This window comes from Mycetomoellerius zeteki, unplaced genomic scaffold (genome assembly GCF_001594055.1).
Source record: "Mycetomoellerius zeteki isolate Tzet28-1 unplaced genomic scaffold, Tzet1.0 scaffold62, whole genome shotgun sequence".
In the NCBI taxonomy this organism is placed as follows: domain Eukaryota; kingdom Metazoa; phylum Arthropoda; class Insecta; order Hymenoptera; family Formicidae; genus Mycetomoellerius; species Mycetomoellerius zeteki.
The window spans coordinates 1,430,059-1,451,119 of record NW_017257632.1 but is presented as its reverse complement, the minus strand read 5'-3'; the positions used below and the strand labels follow the sequence as shown (position 1 = coordinate 1,451,119).

The 21,061-nt window shown below is 37.4% G+C and overlaps 2 protein-coding genes across 6 annotated transcripts in view; one reads left to right on the top strand and one right to left on the bottom strand.

The window, feature by feature from the left end:
* The first annotated feature begins 1,094 nt into the window (after window positions 1–1,094).
* Window positions 1,095–7,810, top strand: LOC108728667 (lipase 3). The gene is made up of 8 exons (XM_018457387.1): window positions 1,095–1,416; window positions 2,631–2,835; window positions 2,948–3,062; window positions 4,036–4,279; window positions 4,353–4,511; window positions 4,604–4,691; window positions 4,936–5,081; window positions 5,266–7,810. Exons 1-8 carry the CDS (start codon window positions 1,297–1,299, stop codon window positions 5,419–5,421), a joined length of 1,233 nt encoding a protein of 410 aa, XP_018312889.1. The 5' UTR covers window positions 1,095–1,296; the 3' UTR covers window positions 5,422–7,810.
* A 4,362-nt stretch (window positions 7,811–12,172) lies between these two features.
* aPKC (protein kinase C iota type) overlaps window positions 12,173–21,061 on the bottom strand; it is a 14,393-nt gene continuing 5,504 nt past the window's right edge. For 3 of the 5 annotated variants that reach the window (XM_018457360.1, XM_018457361.1, XM_018457363.1), the window contains 7 exons: window positions 16,614–16,664; window positions 14,960–15,045; window positions 14,048–14,324; window positions 13,231–13,683; window positions 12,683–13,155; window positions 12,493–12,608; window positions 12,173–12,344 (listed from right to left, as the gene is read on the bottom strand). In XM_018457360.1, coding sequence (XP_018312862.1) covers window positions 12,257–12,344; window positions 12,493–12,608; window positions 12,683–13,155; window positions 13,231–13,683; window positions 14,048–14,324; window positions 14,960–15,045; window positions 16,614–16,664 — 1,544 coding nt within the window. In that variant the 3' untranslated portion in view covers window positions 12,173–12,256. Of the gene's footprint in view, window positions 12,345–12,492; window positions 12,609–12,682; window positions 13,156–13,230; window positions 13,684–14,047; window positions 14,325–14,959; window positions 15,046–16,613; window positions 16,665–17,153; window positions 17,249–20,536 lie in introns of those variants that run through there. The other 2 variants (XM_018457365.1, XM_018457364.1) reach the window with 2 other exon arrangements.

The following is a 21,061-nucleotide window of genomic DNA, read 5'->3' as shown; positions in this document are numbered from 1 at the left end:
TCCTGAAAATCTGAATCCATTTCAATCCATTCTCGTTTACTGGGTCTTTAATATAATTGTTCTATTTTTTGTCATTTATTATTCTACATTTTAAACTTATAATGTTTTATATTATTACGTCTCTATTAGTCTTACATTTTTAGATATTATTATTGCATTTTTTATGTATCCTAAATCTAATTTATCAATTTTTAACATTTTATAGGTTCACGGGATTTAATTATTTCCTTCTATCGCAATTTTGATAAAGAATTAGAATGAAAGAATTATTATCTAAAATCAAATATCGGAAGGAGAACTGCGTTAAATTCCCAGTAAACGAGAATAGATTAAAATAAATTGAAATTTTGTCTATCCGAATGCGTATTTTAAATAGCGAAAACTTTTTTTGGATTCAATTGGATACAATTAGATTCAATTGGATGCAATTGGGTTGAAAAACTGCATTTCCTATTCAAAATTTTTAATTGAACAGTGCACAGAAAAAGCTAATATTATTTTTAGATTGAAAGGCATAGAGATATGCTCCAATTCCTATAAATGAATAAAAATGCATTCAGTATTGAAAAGGCATAGACATTTGCTTCATGCAATTTCTATAAATAAATAAAAATGCATTCAAAATTGAAAAGCATTCATTTTATCATTCCTGAATCCGTATTTTTGAAAATATCAATCCATTTCAATCCATTCTCGTTTACTGGGTTGAATGTGCTCCGTAAATTTCTTCATGAATTTTCCAGACGGTCAGAATTAAAAGACCTCGTCTTCGAATATAAGACTGGAGTTGATATTTATAAATATTACTAGTTAAACACATTTAATTTCTTCATTTTCACATCTTCACATTTTCTAGCTTAAAATTTACTTTTTCATGTTTAACGTTTAATCTTTATGTTTTCTGGTCTAACATTTATTTTTTAATATTTTAGCGCTTTAAGATCTGCGGTGATTTTTTCAAAGTATCTCTCGTTGTTTTTGTCAAGGTATACGTATCTCTCGAAGAGATGAAGTCTCTCGATCCTGAAGATATTCGTCCGCGCGATTGGCGAAGTTTGAAAAAATTGCATCCATCCACTAATTTGGTATGCAATCACGAAGTTTACTTTCCATTCTCGAGTGAGGGCCGGGTTCTTCGAGGGTCGCGAGGATGGGAGCGAGCAAGCGAGCGGACAGACGTTGCGGCGTTATCGCGCGGCATGGATCTTCTACATATTTCACCGTAATACGTATAAAATGTTGCCGTGAGCGAGATTTTTGGCTCTTTGTTAGACGTACACCACCGCGATACCGTCGATGATGGATCAACGACGCCAACGGATTTTCGTTACGACGATTGCTCTGTGCTGCTGCATCTCTTTGGCGAATCCGACATTCGTCAAACCTGATGACAATCCCGACATCGAGCTCACGACGGTGAGTGTTTTCTTCGTGGCTCTCTTTATAATACGATTGTGACATAATGAACCTCGCTGCAACAACAGATTGTATCTTGAATGTCATGTTAAATTGGTTTGCGTAATTACCTACTCTTTCCATTGAAGTGTTTATCTTGGCATTTAGATGCATTCTTGGAGAAAAGAAAGTAAGATATGAACGGTGATGTTTGAAGAGAGTATACAATCAAAGGAGAAAACTGGGATATCTTAAAAGTGATGAAAGATGAAAATTATAAAAGAGAGCGAATTTATTACAATTTATTTATAATTCCATTGATGAACTAGTTTTTTTAGCATTACTGCTAATTTTTGTAATTTTCACTTCGTTTTAAGATTATCATACATAATCGACTATATTCTTTATTTTTTTGATTATTGTGCAGAACTCCTAAAATCTAATCTACAATTGCTCTTTGCTTTCTATCTCTTGCGTCTTACTTTTGGTTTTTTCACCTCTTATCCTGTTTCTTCGTTTTCTAGCCTAAGATAAAGCCTATTTTACAATGTGTTTTTTGTTTCCTGTTTCTTGTTTTTTTTATTTTTAAATTTATATTTTGTTGCTTCTTATCTGGTTTATGTGCTTTTTGTTTTGTTTCTTGTTTTTTGCAGTTTGTCTTTTTGCTTATCCGGTTTTGTGCTTTATGTCGCCCGAGATAAAAGTTTACGACCTTCGGTAGAAACAGGAAATACTTAACAAAAAATACAATTGTCAATAAAACGGTTGTAAAGGGGGAAAAAAGCAAGAGGTAAAAAGCAAGAAATAGGAAACAAAGAGCATATTGTAGAATAGGCTTAAAGGATTAAATTGATACATCACACATCTTATTATAGCGAATTCGATTTAACGTAAAGATATGTTTATAAATAAACATAGAAATCGATTAAATCGTGAAAATACTCAATATATTTTATTATACTGTTAGGTAAAATATGTATTTCATAATTCGCAAATATTTGCATTTCATTTTTATACTCAAATAAAATCAGTGTATAATGGCTTTAATATGTACCAGTGCGTACTAATCGAATTCGCCAATAGACATCTCTCGAAAATCTCATCCTCTAAAATCATCTTCTTAAATTCATCTTATCTATATCTAAATGATCGACATCTAATTGATGTGTGAAATAAAAAAGGACAAGCTTTCCGTACCCTTTCCAGTAAATGGACATGTATTCTTTTATTCGCAGCCAGAACTGGTGACGAAATACGGATATCCCTTGGAGATTCACAGTATCGTTACGAAGGACGGCTATGCTCTTCAACTACATCGAATACCGCGTGGCCAGGATGAGGAGGAAACGAAATCCAGGATAAAAACGCCGATACTCTTGGTGCACGGTCTGGGAGGCAGCTCCGCCGATTGGGTCCTTATGGGTCCTGGAAAGTCTTTAGGTGGATCCTTATTCATATTTATAGAGTTATAAAAAGTATTAACAATATTAGTGCAAGAAGATAATTTTGATATTCGCTTAGATAAGGTAATATAATAGAGAATTTTTTCTAGCGTACATATTAGCCGATGAAGGTTACGACGTATGGCTTGGAAACAATAGGGGCAACATTTATTCGAGGAATCACACCTGGTTGTCGCCGACCGATCGAGATTTCTGGGATTTCAGGTAGCTGAAATATTACAGAGGATTAGTGGCAATTTTGTGACAAATAAGAAAAGAATATTAATTACATAAAATTACATTTAAGACAAATAAGAGAAGAATATTAACATTAAATCTATCACGGCTGACCAAATACCACAATTAGTAGCACAGTAGCGCTTTGTTAACGTTTTTTGGGCGTCGTGTGCTATCTGAGGTTTTTAAACTTATCGTTTTTTACTTAGCTGTACGACTACTGTTTATTTTTCACATTTCCTGTTCTTGTTTATAATTAAAACGAAAAAAATATTTTTATTATTTAAAAGTTATTTTGTTTATTATTGTACTAAATTGACTATTAGTTACCCTGATGAAAATGTAAAGCTTGTCAAAGCGTCAAAGAAGTGTGAACAAAGAATTTTAATGCTTCTTAAACACTTCATCGACTTTCCATTGACTCTTATAAGTGGTTTTAAATAATTCTTACACGCTCCCTGAACTCTTCCCAAACGCTCCGTAAAGTGTGCCCGAAACACATCTGTCATATTTCCCACACATTTTAAATATTTTTTTTTTCATTAATGTTTCCCAAACGCTTCACAACACTCCGCAAAGAGTGCATGGAGCGTATCGATACACTTCTTAAACACTTCATTCATTGATACTTCGTCTACGCTTCCTAAACGTTCCGTAAAGAGTACACGGAACATTCAAATACGCTTCATGTACACTTCCAAGATATAGAAATAAAAAAGTTTATTTTAAAACGGAGCAACGTTGAGCTGTACAGCAAACTGTACAGTGAACGTAAACGAAAGCCGAAACATTAAGCCTAATTAATTTAAACAACGTTAAATGATATATAAATCACAATTAAAAATTTAATTTTTAATCTTAAATTTGTACTTTTTAAAGAAATATTAATTTTAGTATAAATTTTAAGCTTTTAGAATATATATCACAAAGATTATTGCAAGGAAACTTGCATTTGTTTCAGTTATCATGAACTTGGTATCTACGATCTTCCCGCAATGATCGATTACGTTTTGCACACTACGGGGTATGAGAAGATCTATTATGTCGGACATTCGGAAGGTACCACGCAGTTCTGGGTGATGGCGTCGGAAAAATCCGAATACAATTCGAAGATTACTCTGATGATCGGTCTAGCGCCAGCAGCTTTCAGCGGCAACATTCGCGGACCTGTCCGGAAACTCGCCAAGTTGACGTACTTCGGCGTGGTGAGAGAATCGTCGTCGAAGCATTTGATGAACTTCGAGGTCGACTTCATTTCTCCTTTCATTTCTTTTACAGTGGGTCGGCGAAACTTTCGGCTATCCAGAATTTCGTTCACGGTCCGATTGGGCAAAATTCGTGTCGAACCTATTCTGTCAGAGAGCGGCGTCCACGCAATTCATTTGCAGCAATATCCTGTTTCTGGTCGCGGGATTCAGTCGTGCGGAATTAAATACAGTAAGAATAAACGACACGCATTCGTCGATTTCGATTTCCCATATCGCTTCTTTTATTTGTATTATTGATCGAACTTTTCTTCGTTGCGATAGGAGTACCTGACGGTCATCATAGGCCACGTGCCCGCAGGAGCTTCCTGGAAACAACTCGTGCATTACGGTCAAGGATATATTAATACAGGTAACATTATAATGCTTTTTTAGCTTTCACAGGTATTATCTTCAAAGATACCAGAAAGTTTGCGGGTTATCACCATATTTTTACCCATTGCTAATGTTAATTAAAATACGGCGATAACCCGCAAACCTTCTGATATCTTTGAAGGTAACATTATGATAATTATACAAAAAGGAGAAGATAAATATATTGAGTGTTGTATATTATAATGCCGAGGAATTTGAGGAAACATCTCAAAATGCTTCAGGACGCTTTAGACAATACGACTACGGTAACGTCGACAAAAATCTTCAGATGTACAATTCAACGACGCCGCCAGATTATCAATTAAAAAAGATCACTGCGCCAATTGCTCTTTTTAGTAGCGACGATGATTGGCTAGCAACTACGAAGGTACACCATGTGCAACTAAAAAATGTTCCTTTTATAAAAAGATGAATTTGCTTTAATCAAATTTTGTAGAAACTTACCTTAAATATATTAAATATTAATTTCTCTCCCTTTTTATAATTTATATAATATCAAAATTCGTTAACATCAATCATAATTCGTTAATGTGATATAAATTTCATTCAAGGACGTGGAGCTCTTGGCTGCGAAGCTCAACAGCCTCGTATTTCATTATAAGACTCCTATTAACACCACCTGTAATCATTACGACTTTATATGGGGGAAGTCCTCTGTGCAAATGGTGTCACGGCCTATTCTGCAATTGTTGGCTCAATACCAATAGCGATTTTTCCTAGGCTAAAAAAAGGATACCCTTTTCCGACAGAAAGTTACGAGTGCGTATAATGAATCGGTCTAATTTATTGTTGTTATATTATTAGTATTATCATCATATAATACGTTGCGTTTACATATATAGTCTGTACTTGTTTAATTTCACTTCCGCCGCGTCAGATTGCATAACGCTGCACTGCATCAAATTCACTGCGTCACTAACGTAAAACTCTTCGCTTATATATCTTCTCTCGATTATAATGTCGCTCTATATACATTTATACAAACTCCATCGTAATCAATCTGCGATCACTGCGTAAGAAACTACATTCGCGATTACAATTCGTCGCGATCGCATCCAGCCGCCGGTATAATTACAAACTTATACTCCTTCTTTAATCGCACTTGAGCATCGCCCGGAGAAGATGTCTTCTCCACTTCGAAAATTGTCCTTCCAAAGCGCAGCGTGTTCTGGAATAAACAGACACCGAAAAGAATTTCGCTTCTCGCGGCTGATGCTTTAAGCGATCGATTTAGCCCAATGTACACTTTAATTAGAGTTATATGTAACCTATGCTAACTTACACTTTAATCGTTTAGCATAACTTTTTTAATGTTACCCATGCGGGAATATGAATGAGCCAGTTCGCGAGTGTCAAGGTCAAATACGAGATGATAACTTTGGATGACTAAGAATCGCTGATGCGAAGAAATTTAAATAAAATTTAAAGTTCATTTTAATTGGAATCAATTCAATCTGTCTCTTATTTTAATTCCATGGCATGTGGATCGGAATGAAAAATGAATCGGTCATACTTGAAAATTGCTCGCCGAACTGGCCTTATAACGTATAATAATATACATAGTTGTATGTCGCATGATATGTATTAGTTTATGTTAGAATAGATCGGATGGATAGATCGGGAAGCTTCCCGCATGATTCGTATGAAAATTTATGAATCGCCTTCGATCGCAGCGAAGACCTCATTTATCACGGCTGTGAATAAACAGGACTTCATCGCGTCGATGCACGCACATCGTTACGCTCGCATGATTGTATATGCCGATGAAAAATTGCGCATAAATCATAATCGATACTTGAGCTCATGTGTTGGCCACTTCGAGGTTTACCTAAAACGATATCTATCTTTCGCAATAAAAACACACCTGATTACAATTTAGTTTCTATAAAATTCGACAACACATAAATCTTCAATAACGTTATCACAATTACCACAATATCGATTTGACAATACAATTCCTCTGAGATGTATCGCCCCAAACGTTACAACAATTATAATTTGACATTTTTATTTTAACGAGATAATTTAACGATATAGAAGAATTTGCAAACGTCAAGGATACTTAACTAATACACACCTCTTTCACCACCACGCGAAACTAATATATCCTTAATTAAAAAGAAAGATGTAGACTATATTCGTACGAAGCAAAAAGAAAAAAGCTTTTAGAATCTTGGATTTACGCTACTTTTATTTTCTATCTTGCTAGCAAATTCTTTTATCAGACATCGCGTTTTCAGAGTGAAATAAAAATATTGAATTATTGATATACAATAGGCAAAAGCCAAAAGATATTGTTTAAAAAAAATAGGATGGAATAAAGTATTTTTCATAAAAAATTATACTTCTTTGAGCATACGAGAAGCAAGTGAAGCAAAAGCCGCGTTTGTGGTGGAGCGAGAGATAACTGATTAATTCCTTTGCACGTAAGGATTATTTTATTCGTAACACTTCAAAGGAACAGAATCACATATCATCATATATCTTCGTCGGTTCATGAAGATATTAATCGCGGCTACAGTCATAGGATGGGTAGCCTGTCATGTGTTCACATGATGCACACAGGATGCACTCGAGAGAAGCAATTTAATTCCCATTCGGAAAACGCAAGTCAAGCTTTATAAAAATACTATCAACAGCAATATGTATAATAACGTATACAATTTTTAAATATACTCGGCAATTATATATTCAGTAATAATTATGAGGCCATTGTTAATACGTCGATAACATACGCGCGGCACTTTGTCGTCGTAGACAAGGGAAGGCACGCGTATAATCGATTCTCGTTAATTCTGCGAAACGAGACATATTTAATTAATATCCACTCTCCGAGACCTTTCTCCTGGCCTGCTTACGAGGGCAGAATGCACCTCGTTAATTTATATTCTCATTTAGATTGTGTAACAAATCCTAAAGTATATAAGCGTCCCTTCTGCTTTTTGATATCTTGTACTCTATAACGATTAAATGCAACCACTGTTCAATTTTATCTATAAATATTATATATATGTATATATAATTTTATATAATAATTACATAATTATAATAATCATCTTACTGTATCGTTCTTTTCAACACTGAAATAAAGACAGTCTCAATATCGCCGAGTTACAAACAGAAATAATATAATAGAATTATGTTAAAACTTTAATGTTTTTCTCAGTAAAGATATAATATATATATGGTAAAATATTTTCTGCAATGAAGTTACGTTTATAAAATCAAGCAATATTGTATCTGCAATATAAACATATAACACGTATATTGCGATCAAATGTAAATTAATCCGGAGCAAAGTATGTAGAGCAAAATAAAAAAAAAAGAGAATATGGAAGATTTATTAGAAAAAAGGGGATCATGTAGATTACGCTCATTATAATTTCATAATCATACGATAGACTAACTGAGCATTAGGAGTGATGCGTGTTCGAAATTATTGTACTATAATGTCACTGTCGGTTTTCAGAGTTAATATGTTACAAATACCTACAGCTCCGATATATATAATTTCTCATAAACTTTTCTGTGTTATATTATTTATCAGTACGCGTACCTGTATCTTTTGACACTATGTACATGCATAAATATAATTATATATACACATTGAGTACACATAGTGGGAAAAGAAAACAATCTTAACGTCGTATTCTTATATGATAATGTTGTACATAATAATGTTATAAGAAATAATCAAGAGAAAAAATAAGATGTCTTACGTTATACTGCACAATGAAAAATTATAAAACTGAATCAGAAATAAAAATAAAATAAGAATCCAAAAATCACGCTATGTGGTATTAAAGAAAAATTATATCCGTAGTCATTATCTTAGAATTTGTCAAATCTAGCATTTAAACTGATAAACGTTGAAAAATAGAATAAAATAAAAAGCAAGAACCTCAATTCCTGGAAATGTTTGTAAAAATTATCCGAAGGAATATGTATTATCCGATAAATATATCATTAAGCAGTAATAAATTCTTAGTCGTAAAGCGTTTGCCTGACTTTTTTCTCTTTCTTCTTTCATGCACGCGCATGATCTATAAAAAGATCGCACATACCAGGAAGTACGAAGATGATTGACTCTTACACCACTCCCCTAAGTTTATATTTCATATAATATTTGCTCGCATGGATCTAATAATTTCTTCTCGTACTTTCGGAACGTATTTGAGATATCCGAGGCTCGGATATACAGAAAGTCTGCATAATTTCTCTCTCAACGATGTATTAGATCCAATTAAATTAAGTAGCTCTAACTTAAATATATATATAATATATAATACGCGTATATATCTTTTCATAGAATACGTATCTCTCCGTTCATTTAAGTATCCGAGATCCTCGGGTATCCGAGTATAAATAGCTTATGTAACATTTCGTAAATTCCTATAACAAAAGCATACAAATACATGGAAATTTTATAATCAATGACGATAAAGTAAAAAAAAAAATGCCTCAATATTTTTTTCTACAACTCGCTCTGTATGATCCTTTAAAAGGAATATAAAATATGATACAAAGTATGGAATATATTCCATGCGATTCTGCGTTACTGTGCCACGTATTAAACTTGTAAACGAAGTTCGGTGCGACGCACAATCAATTGACCATAGGTGACACAACTCCACCCGTTTTTTTTTCTATATCCTTCAACAATGTCGATTGTTACGCGAAACACCGTGCTCCGTTCGTGGAAAGACAATATTCGCGCCAGAAGATATACAGATTTTAACAAATACTTAAGCGTATCTTAAATAATTAACTGCAGTATATGGTGCCGAAAATCAACAGTATGTGAATATATTTATATATTATTACCGATATTATATACTGTAACATACTATTCGATACCATCAGCGCTAAGGATCTCCTTATTTAGAATACTTTTATAGTTATCTCTCTTGCATTCGTCGTCAGACTCGTCCCTATAAAAAATAGCGGATCGTCGTAGTTTATATAAAATAATAGCAGCCTTTGCAACAATTAAATTTACAGCGGATAACACGTATTCAATTCATACGCTATGTTACAATAGGAATTCATGTATGAAGTTCTTCTCTATGCTTACCACACGTTTTTACGGAAAAAAGATAACGAACACAAGGATAAGATAGTGCGGTTCGTCGCTGAAAAAAAAGAAAAATCACGTAAGTTCTGCAACGCGTAATACTCGTATCATTCGATACTGTTAAGATGTTGAGTGTTGGCATCATATTCTCTCTAATGCAAGTTACACGATACTTAGTTTCTTCTTTATGTAAATGCGTCGTCGCATTTACGCCGGATACAGTATCGTGTAACATTGATTGTGTTTTAAGATAGCTAATGTCGGAACTAATTTATCTGCGTTTTATCATACTTGCATACGCTCGAGAGAATCTGGAAAGAATTACGAGATTTAGTTACATCCCTCTTTTATGTGATGTAAATTTCATATATATGTATCTTTTGTCTCATTAACATCTTTTCGCGTGACATCCCTACGTTAAATACTTTTCACATTTACATATCCACAAGATGTGGATAATTCGACATCTTTGCAGCTGTCTTACTCGTCCCTCTTTTTTTCTTAAACGTCTTTAACAGTAATCCTTATAATCGTCGGAACAAAAATCATGCGCAGTAGCTCTAATACATACGATATATTCTCGTCTACGTATAATTTAATTCTGCGAACGTCTGCGTTTCGACGTAAAACATTTTATCACCCAATCCTCTTAAACTTTATGAGCCGTACGTTAATCTAGCAAAATGTCCCACGCGGCTCTCAGCAATACTTCTACGGTTAATACTTGTGACGTAATACGTTTCAAAATTTGTTTGCGATTAGTTTAGAATAAAGTTAAAGTGGACATTGCACGTCTTAATCATTAGAATTTATAAATAGCCAGGGAATATTGTGTAGGATGATCTCTATGTAACTTCAACAATAAGAAGATAAACTAGTCTTTAGTACTCCAACTGCCTGGTTGTACATTTGCTCGATATTACTTTGAAAAACTATAAAAATTGTCCTAATTATGCTATAGGAATCGATATACTCTCTCACACTTGGACGAGGAGTACACTATTAATATAGACATGTAAATACAACTAGCTTGTTGCGGAGTAAAAAATATTTCCAGAATACGTTTCTAAGTAAAAAACCACGTTTTTCATAGAAAATTATTGTTACTGCGTATTATCTTTCTATCTCTAACAGCGAGTACACGGAATTTCTCGAAGAAAAGAAATGATTGGAATGTTGCTACAAAAAATACGCGATGGCCCTTTATAAAGTGACCAGTGTAACGACTATCGATTTAATCGAGTTCATAGGAATGTCCGTATAAAAGCAATGTCTCGATATTATTACTATCCGCGTTATCTTTTATCCGCGAGTTTAAGTGAAAATGTACATGTAAGAACTAGTCAACGAAAAAGAAAGGAGGCTATTACTATGTTTGGTATTACTCTTCCACAATGTAATTAATCTAGAACTCAGATTATTCGCATCTCATACATTTAGAATATGTCAATGTTGCAGTAAAATGTAATCATATATAGAAAAAGGAATGGTTAGTCATTAATACTTTGGGAATATCAATCCGCTGCGCAAAAGAAATGGTACTGTAAAAATACCTAAAAAATCGATCAAAGCAGTCAGGTACGTTTTCACCTTTAGCTTTCGAACTAAAGGTTGCGGAAAGTAACGTTACCCATCAACATGTCTATTCGCAGCACCATGTGTGAAAGAGAACAAGTTAACTTAACGATAGATATATGTATATATAATATATATATATTTAGGTTGAATTAAATATTTTCATATTTTTTAACACTATGTACTACACGAGACGTTTACGATCCGACGACACTGTAAGTCTCGAGTTGTTTCTACAAAAATGCGTATCGAGTAATCGAATTGGAGGCAACCTTATCCTTTTAAAGCCTTGTGTTTTCGATGGAAATCACTCCAAGATCTCAGAAAAAGAATTGCCCAATCGCATTGATCAATTGGCCAAATTGTTCAAATGTTGTTCAAATGAATTTATCAATTCGTTTTCCATTCGAAGTCTCGGAGCGATTTCTAGCATCGTGGACACAAGATTTTAATAAAGAAGCTCGGCTCGAGCTTTAGTTTAATGGAAGGCAAAATATCTGTTTCAGGAGACCTTTTCGCGGATTCTCATCCTCCATATCGTCATAGTCGTTCTCGTCATAATTATTAACAATCGCGTTATTATTGCCTGGGTTGTAAGTTACGTCTGTAATACTTAGAGAACGAGAGTATGTCGGACTTTCGTATCGGAAGGGGAAGGGTGGCGGTAGCCGATGATGCTCGTTATAATTATTGTCGTTCTCATTCTCCTCCGAGTACGTCATTAGAAATACGTTATTGTGATAACCTTGATTGCTTGAGCCGACAACGGGAAGTAGGGGATCGATACGAAGTTTTGCAAGTCTGTCTTGTAACTCATACATGTAGCACTGCTGCAGTTGATACTGCTGCTGCTGGTCTTGATTGTGACGCTGCACAATGAAAAGTGGCTCTTGTCACACGCAGTCCTCCAGTGACATTAATAGAGGATTCACATACTCAAAACCATCGAATTCACTCTGATCGATCTTCTCAATTTGTTTCCTGAAAATTTTCTTGTGTGAACATTGCATCCAAAATTTATTTGATAATGATAATTTTCTTGATATAATAACTTCATATAAATTTTCATAAAAATTTTTTTTCATTAAACTTTTAAATTATATAAATTTAGAAAATTGTAATGACTTACGGATCATCCGGAGTCAAACGGACTTCCTCATCCGTAAATTCGGGTGGGAAGTTTGCGAGATCGCGATCGGAATCCAAACGTGGCTTGTAAGGTGGTGTAACTTGTTTTTGCTCCAGCTGCGAAATTAAAGAAGATTAAGATATTAACGAGATTTTTTAATTGATTCAGCTTTTGTATTTACGATACTTACCATTTCCCAATCAATTGCTTTAAAGAAAGGATGAGCGACAATGTCGAGGAAACCAGAAGGCCTCTTTCCGCAACCCAATCTTTCCGCCGGATCTTTACAAAGAAATCCTTTAAGAACAGATGCAGCCTTAACGGATAAGGATCGCGGTATACGTATGGTCTTCTCCAGAATGACTTGAAATAGGAAATCCTCGGTGTTTTTGTCTGGGTCTTCGGCCGCGCCAGTAAGATCGAAAGGGCTACGGCCTGCCAACATCTCATACAATAGAACTCCCAAAGCCCACCAATCCACTGAAAAGCTGTATTCCTCGCCACGTAGAATCTCAGGAGCAATATAATTGGGAGTGCCGCAAAAGGTACCGGTGTTGTCGCCCTCTCGGATGCCTTCCTTACACATTCCATAATCCGTAAGCTTAACATGCCCTTCGTGATCAAGTAATACATTATCCAGTTTCAAATCCCTATATATGATACCTGAAAATGAACGATTATTAAATTTAATTGCATGTTTCATCTTCTATCAATTTGTTAAAAGGAGAGAATTTTTACCCTTTTCGTGTAGGAAATTTAACGCCAGACTAATCTCAGCTACATAAAACCGCGCGTGATCCTCAGGAAGACGGCGCTGTCTTTGCATGTGAAACATAAGATCCCCACCACGTACAAATTCGATCACGAAGAACAGACGCGAAGGCGTCTGGAAGCAGGAGTGTAGGCCCACCAAAAAGGGATGATTGGAGGCTGTCTCGAATACGTGTTTCTCTGTCTGCACCCAATCGATGTCCTCATCGTCTGTCACCAGGGACTTCTTGATTACCTTCATGGCGTAAATCCTCTTGGTACGTTTCAGCTCCACCATCAAGACCTTTGCGTAGGAACCACGGCCGATCACCCTAATCAACTCGAAGTCGTTCAACGAATACTGCCGTTGCATGTCGTTTGAAGTATCACCCTCGTTCAATGTGTCCAATGGTAGTTCTTCCCCTTCCTCACGTCCAATTCCTACAAAATCGTAAACATGAAAAATGTATTAATAATATTAAATAAATAATATTAAAATGTATTAATAATATAAAAGAAATGCAACAGTATAGAAAGAGATCATTTAAAAAGATATCTTCTAATCATATATAAAATAAATATGTTTTTTAACATAATTGTTAGAAAATGCATGAGATATATTATTTAATACCAAAATGGTATAAATGAATTATGTCCTTGCACATATTAATAATCCTACTGCAACAATATCTCCGCAGGCAGAAAATTATAATTTATTTGTTTTGCTATAAAAATATCATTCATTCTTTTACTATGAAAAATGTTGAATAACGCATAATCAATATGTTAAATGAAGTTATCTTACGATCGCGCGAATGCTCCTCAATAATTGGCGATTCCGTGACCTCATCCTCGAGATGAGTCGCTGGGCCGCATGGATACGGATCAAGCTGTTGGTCGCCATTTCTGTCGATCGTCTGCGACTCTGCGCTCTGCTGCTGCTGTTGTTGCTGCTGGCTCAGGCATGGCTTGCGTACCACCTTGTGGCATTTTTTGTGCACGAGCAGTTTGCACTGGATGCACTTGAATCCTTGCCGTCCGAGGCCCCAGATCCGATCCTGACAGAACGCGCAGAAGGCCCTCTGCAAATAAAACCAACGAAGGGTATTATATTGTATTACTTATTAAATTATCCATGTTGAGAGGTGTATCGCGGCATCCCGCGAAGTGGAAGTCGAGCGTTTAAACCTCACGCAGCGATAAACACATGCGACGCTCCGACTTTAAAACATCCCGGAACCGAAGTCTAAGACAAATGATAATTAAGTTTAAGTATCCGGTCTTAAACGCAGCAAATGCTCTTCTTCCAAGAGCTGAGGTAAAGTAAAGTACATTGGAGGAAGGAAGAGGATGAGAAGAAAACGAGAGGATTACGCGCCAAGCAAGCTCGAGAGAGTTTGCACGTGAGCCTAGTTTCGTAAGGACGGCAACTTTGCATTTCCAGCAACACAATCGGAAAGAGGGAGGGAGGAAGAGAGAGAGAGAGAGAAGAGAGTAATGTTCCCTTCGGTTCCCTTCGTCGACGACGAAGTCACTAGCCAGCAAGTTTTAGTTGGAAGTGCTCTACAAGAGAGCTCTGCACAAGTCGCGTCGCACCTGCGACAGATCTACTTTCGCAAAAATTGCATATGAAAGAGAGTGAGGCGAGGGGAAGGGACCAGGGGCTGATGAATAAAATACAGGTTGCGCAATGATAATTAAATGGAATGATGCTTACCCGATTAAATCGTTTCGCCTGAAAAATATGGCCATTCACTCGGTACAGCTTCCTCCATCTACGAGCGCCACGTCTGTAGATGCTTCCTTCGAAAAATGAAATAACATAAATGTCACAATGATGGAAAGCACCAACTGATCGATCAATTCGCCGCGATTGACTTCCGCGATCCATCTGTGTCAAATGACGATGAAACCTCATTATAATGCAAATACAATTAGCATCTATTAATTATCAAATGAACTACTAATATTAATCTCTATAATATAGTAATTAATTAAATTATTTTGTGACTTGTTCTATTGACAAAAAGAAAACCAATGGAACTTTAACTATCCTCTCTAGACATAATTTTAAATTTCGGAGACAATTTTCTCCAAGTATTTTCTCTGCACTCTCTTTATAAAAACACTTACATAATATCTTGTAAGATGAATAATAGTAGATTATATTATCCATATAAAGTTTTCAGTCGGTTCGTTCAGGAATTTTATTTTGGTAATAAAGTTTCGTCGTCGAATATTAATAATTTCGAATAATTTTGTAAATTGATTTTACACTACCATCCTCTCTCCTTTTCGCCTGGTCATGACCGATCGCGCAATCAAACAACGTGCGGCTTCATCGCAACGAACGAAGCGAATCGATGCGAACGGGAAACAACAACATTTCGTGCGAAATGTGTTTCATGCAGCGTTGACGATGAATACACGCGCGGGAATGATGGTAAGTTTGTACAACTCTAAAGGATTCGGAGAAGAGTTACGATTGATCGGATTTGATTCATGCTTTATACACGAGTGATCACCGAATATCGGCTCCGATGTCAGGGACTTGAGGAAGCCTCGATGAGAATTATTCGCACTCTTGAAGCCATGCGACTCAAAGCAAAAGCATTTTTGACGCAGTTACTTCCAGATTTCCAGGTTTCCTCAGGTCATCGTGACATCGATGAAATCTCTGGTAGCCATTCGGCGACTATCGAGCGACTATACAATATAAGAAACGAATGTGTTTTAAGGTTTCTGATTCCTCGTTGCAGCGGATTAGCGGCATTCATGTGCATTTTTTACTTCATCTTGCATTTAGAAAAACCATTTCAAACAAAATTAGTTCATTAAAAATTAATTCAATCATTACAATATTATAACGTAATTCAATCTTTGCGTGTCCTATATTATTAGAAAAAATATCTTCCAACTAATCAAAATTTCTCGTTATCCGTTAATTCACAAACTAAAAAGACATATCTCATAAATCTTTCATCAAACACGAAACGTGATATGTAAAAAGATAAATATAAGTTCAATCTTTCGTAGCTGCACCGAAGGATCAGGAGCCTTGGAGCTTTTTCAATGTGTAACGCTAGTGTCGATGTCATGAAGATTGTGACTGAAAATCGTGTCAAAGGGAGAGCTTTGGTACAGAGCAGGGTGTCGAGAGATGAATGTTCCTTCTACGGTTCTTCTGCTTCCGCACATAACGGAGTTACGCATCGTATTTATTATCACGCGCTAATCGTTTCTTTCCACCGGACAGTTAATTAGAACTCGCTGGCTAGTACGCAATGGCTAATGTACATCGATCGCAAGCGAGGAGCTGCGCGACTCGGCCGGCGACTGAGACGTTTCCAATGAACAGTAAACACACTCACTGTCTTCTCCCTGGCACGGCATCCCGGGGGCAGGCGGCACGTTCGGAAAAACTGTAACAGAAAGAATTCACGTTCGCTTTGCTGACAAAACATTTGACGTTCTCCTCTCTCCAGCTTCCGTCCAACAAAATTTTGGAAATACGATGGAAATGAATCTGGAGTTTCTACTGTCGAGTCAAACAGTATTTCTCATTTCCTACCCCATCGTCCCGTATCATACACATTTGATAAAAAGAAATTAAATTTTAAAAAAGATCTAACAAGATTAATGGATTATGATACACGATATCTGAGAGAGATGAAGAAACGGTCTATGTATAGTACGTTAATAATTAATAGCAAAGCCGGTAAGCTAGAAATATTTAGAGGAAGATGCTGCGAAATTATGCTTTCTAGTAGCAAAGCGATCGATGAATTATAATAGACTGTGTATTTAATTCGTCGACGAGACGTCGAGTCGTCGATCGACGCCACTCCCGCTTCCATCCCGTCAAGGGAAGATTTATATCAAAATCGGTAAAGTGTCGAATGCGAACTTACACGGGAAGCAATTCGAGTACCGGAACCCGATCGAGATTCGTTGCTCGTTGTCCAACATACTGTGTGTACTGGCTGCCTGTGTCCTAGTCAGTATCGCTCCGGTTACGGTCAGATAACGAGTAACACTGAATTCTATCCGTGCCATCGAGCGTCGCGTTATCACTCACTTATCGCGAGAGGGAGAGAGAGAAGAGAGAGGCGCGTACGCGATTAAATTTCCTCGCCACTTCGCGCCGATAAAAGCCGCGAAGTCGACGCAACCACGCGTGCGAAAACCTTCGCCGAAGGTCCTGGACGATTTCCCGCGAACGTTTTTAATCTCGTTATTCGCGACACCGTCGGCTTTAATCCTACCGCTCAGGAGCGGTTACACAAGCGCCATATAAATTCTAATTAGCAAAGGACGAGCGAGGATATGAGCCCTTTATCAGAAGGATTCCGCGATGCGTATAATAGAATGATGATTAAATATACAATTAAGTATATTGTGTCGCATATCGCAAGCAAATAATACTTTATGAAACCCGGAAAGAAATGAAAGCCGGCACGGTCAATGAGCAGAATAAAATTAAAGCCGCGAATTGTTCCGGATTATTCGCTTTAATGCTTTAAAGCGGCTACCCGGACTTGAACGGCTTGAAACCAGCTGGTGCATCGCGATCCGCGAAGAGATTTGAGAGGAAGATTGAAGAAAGCCAAAGAAACTATTACTGAAGGTCACAATGAGAAAGCGGACAAAAGGTTTTTGTCTGAAGGCACGTGCTTCGATCAGGTGAAACCGCCGATCTTTTTGCAGAACTCGAAAATAGATCCTCAGGTTCGAGCGATACTCGACGGATGTAGGTTGATGGACAATAGACCTATAGAACAATCAATAGCACGAATTCGTTAATAGATTTACTAAAAAGAGATTTAAATGAATTTAAATCGATTCTGTCTATATGAAGTGCACAGGTCAAATAAATTCATAAGTGAATAATGCAGAATTATGCAAGCGGAACGAACGCATTAATCGGTTCATTTAAAACAGGGATTTATAATCAATTTATAATCAATTTATCAGTCCATTAACAATTGAAATGTCTGGATTATGGAAACGCCGAGATCTGTTAATTTTAGATACTGAATTTGATAGGGAATCCATCGGTTGGGAAAAATTAATGACACGTCTTACTAAAGCGATTCTCTCCGTAGGGCCTCTATCACATGAATACAAGACGAGGCGCAGCCGCGAGGGCTGCGTGGATACGACGCGTGTCATACCATCGCGAGTTCGCTAACGAGGCCATCGGTGCTCTCCCGTTGGTACAATATACGTAATCGAATCGTTTGTTACACGGGAGAGAGCTCACTGCGGACCGCGTATCGACGATCCCAGGACGAGAGGTGAACATGCCGGCGCGAGAGGTGAGCGCAATTCCTTGAAATATTCATGGACTAATTATCGCGGAGGGGAATCGATGACACGGACGATAAAGACGATACGATGTACACTCACCCCTAATGTAGGGGATACGTGCAACGAGCTGTATGGAGAATGCACATACTAAGACCACGATGACGACGACAACGCGTGGCACACTGGAAGCATGGATCTATAATATGGTAAGTGCATAAGTGCACCGGCGCATATACCATGCGAAGGAAAGCACAACGACAAAGATCGTACTTAAAACTTGAAAACCCTTCGCGTAACTAGATCGTCGAGTAACTGGCGTCGAAAATAGAATTCTAATTTATACTCTAAATTAAACATACTAGACAACGATGGATTGACTACGTACAGCAGAAAAAAAAAGCTTTGCAACTGTTGTACAACTCTTTAATATAATTGGTATTGCTTTTCGCGCGCGCGCGTTTCCTCACTGGATCTAAATGTATAAATCAATCATGTTAAAGAATCTCACAATAATTGCAAAGTTGCTTTTTCTGCTAAATGCAGCCAAATGTTGAATATGGTTAAATTCTAATTCATGCTCTAATTTAAGCATATTAAACAACAATGCACATTGGCTATATTTAGCAAAAAAAAGCAGCTTTGCAATTGTTGTAAAATTCTTTAATATGATTGGTTTTACTCTTAGTTCCTTACCGAATCTAAATGTGTGTACAAAAAAATCATATTAAAGAATCTCATCATAGTGGCAAAGCTATTTTTTCTGCTGAATACAGCCAAGTGGCATCGAATATGGCTGAGTTCTAATTCATGCTTTAAATTAAACTATTAGACGACGATGCACTGGCTACGTTCAGCAGAAAAAAGCAGTTTTGTAATTGTTGTAAAATTTTTTAATACTCTCTAAAACTTTTAAAGTAAGTTTTATTCTGAAGAGTGAAATCTCACACTTAAAAATTGAAAATTGAGCTACTCTTTTTCAAAATTAGCTCAATTTTCACTTTTTAGAGTAAGATTCCACTCCGAAAATTTTAGAAGATATGCTTGCTCTTGCTCTTATTTCTTCACTGGATCTAAATTGTGTAAATCAATCATGTCATAAGAATCTTACAATAATTGCAAAGCTGCTTTTTCTATTTTTTCTAATGAACGCAACAAATCGTTGCCCTCGATTGTGCAAGCTAGAAAAGAAAGAGATGAAATTTAATCGTCGAAGCAACCGGCAACGATAATCGCCTTTGTTACTTAATACGCTACAAAAAACTATGACAAAACGACGATGATGCGAGATACATAATACATCTATATAAATAAAAAATACGCATGTATTTAAAGAATCGATAGACCTAGATGACTATTTTCATGATTATACTATGAAATTAATGCGAAAGGTGGAAAGTGTGAATTATGTCATCAATTAAAATTAATGCGATCGGATAAAGTGCGGTATGTTAGGCAGAATAAATTTGATATAGCTTATAGCTAGAAAAAAGTTTCTCCATCCATCATACACGACGTGAAAAAAAAGATGCACTAAACCGAGCGACAACTCGACAGCAACTACTACCAGCGCAACCCTTACTTTTAGCGAGGACAAAGTCGCGATAATTAATTCACGTGACCGACTTAGAGTTTTATATTACTGCAATGCGCTAAACGTCGCGGAGCCGGGACAATTTCCGTCAACAAATGCCAAAGCCGGTGAAAAGGAGGGCGTCCGCGAGTCATGCGGCGGCCGGAAGGCACGCGTTTTTCTGGGCGTCGTGGCGTCGAGCGAGATGCACCGGACGCGATCGCACACTCACAAGAACGTGGCGAGTATTATCTTGGCGAGGTAGACAGACGGGCGGGCAGACTTTGACCTAGATCACGAGCTGCCTCAAAGAAACACGACAACGGAGAAGGAGATGGAGGAGAAGGAGGAGGGTGAAACTGGTCGCGCGCCAGAGACGAGCTCTTCCTCAATGCATTCCTCGGCTGCACCTACCCCAGGTGATCTCGTTGAACTGGAACTGCGACGGGCCCGCAGGCTCGACGTCGAGCAGCGACGTCATCGAGAGCGCGGACTCTGGTGGCGGCGGCAGCTGCTGTTGACTACACGGCCCGTGCACCCGGCACGTCGCGGTGGGTCCGTAAATTAGTTCGGCATTTGCCGCCACTTCTTCGAGCTCAGCCTCGGATAACTCGTCCATGCCTTCGATGGCATCCGGTGGACACTGGAGCAGCTTCGTCGTCCTGGACGAGGTGCCAGGCTGCGCAAAGATATCGTCGTGATGGTGGTGATGATGATAATGATGATGATGCGGCGGACTACCGATGCAAGGGGGCGGCGAGATGTCGGCCGCGGAGCGTAAATGACCGACAAGCGGCTGTTCGTACTCGGCGGAGTCGCCGCTACCCGGCGATGGCGGATGCGTGCTAGTGCCGGGTCTCACGTGGCGCTCCCGCGGTAACACCATGCTGGTAGAGGTGAGGGAGGACGGACCACCACCACCGCTACCTTCGACAACGG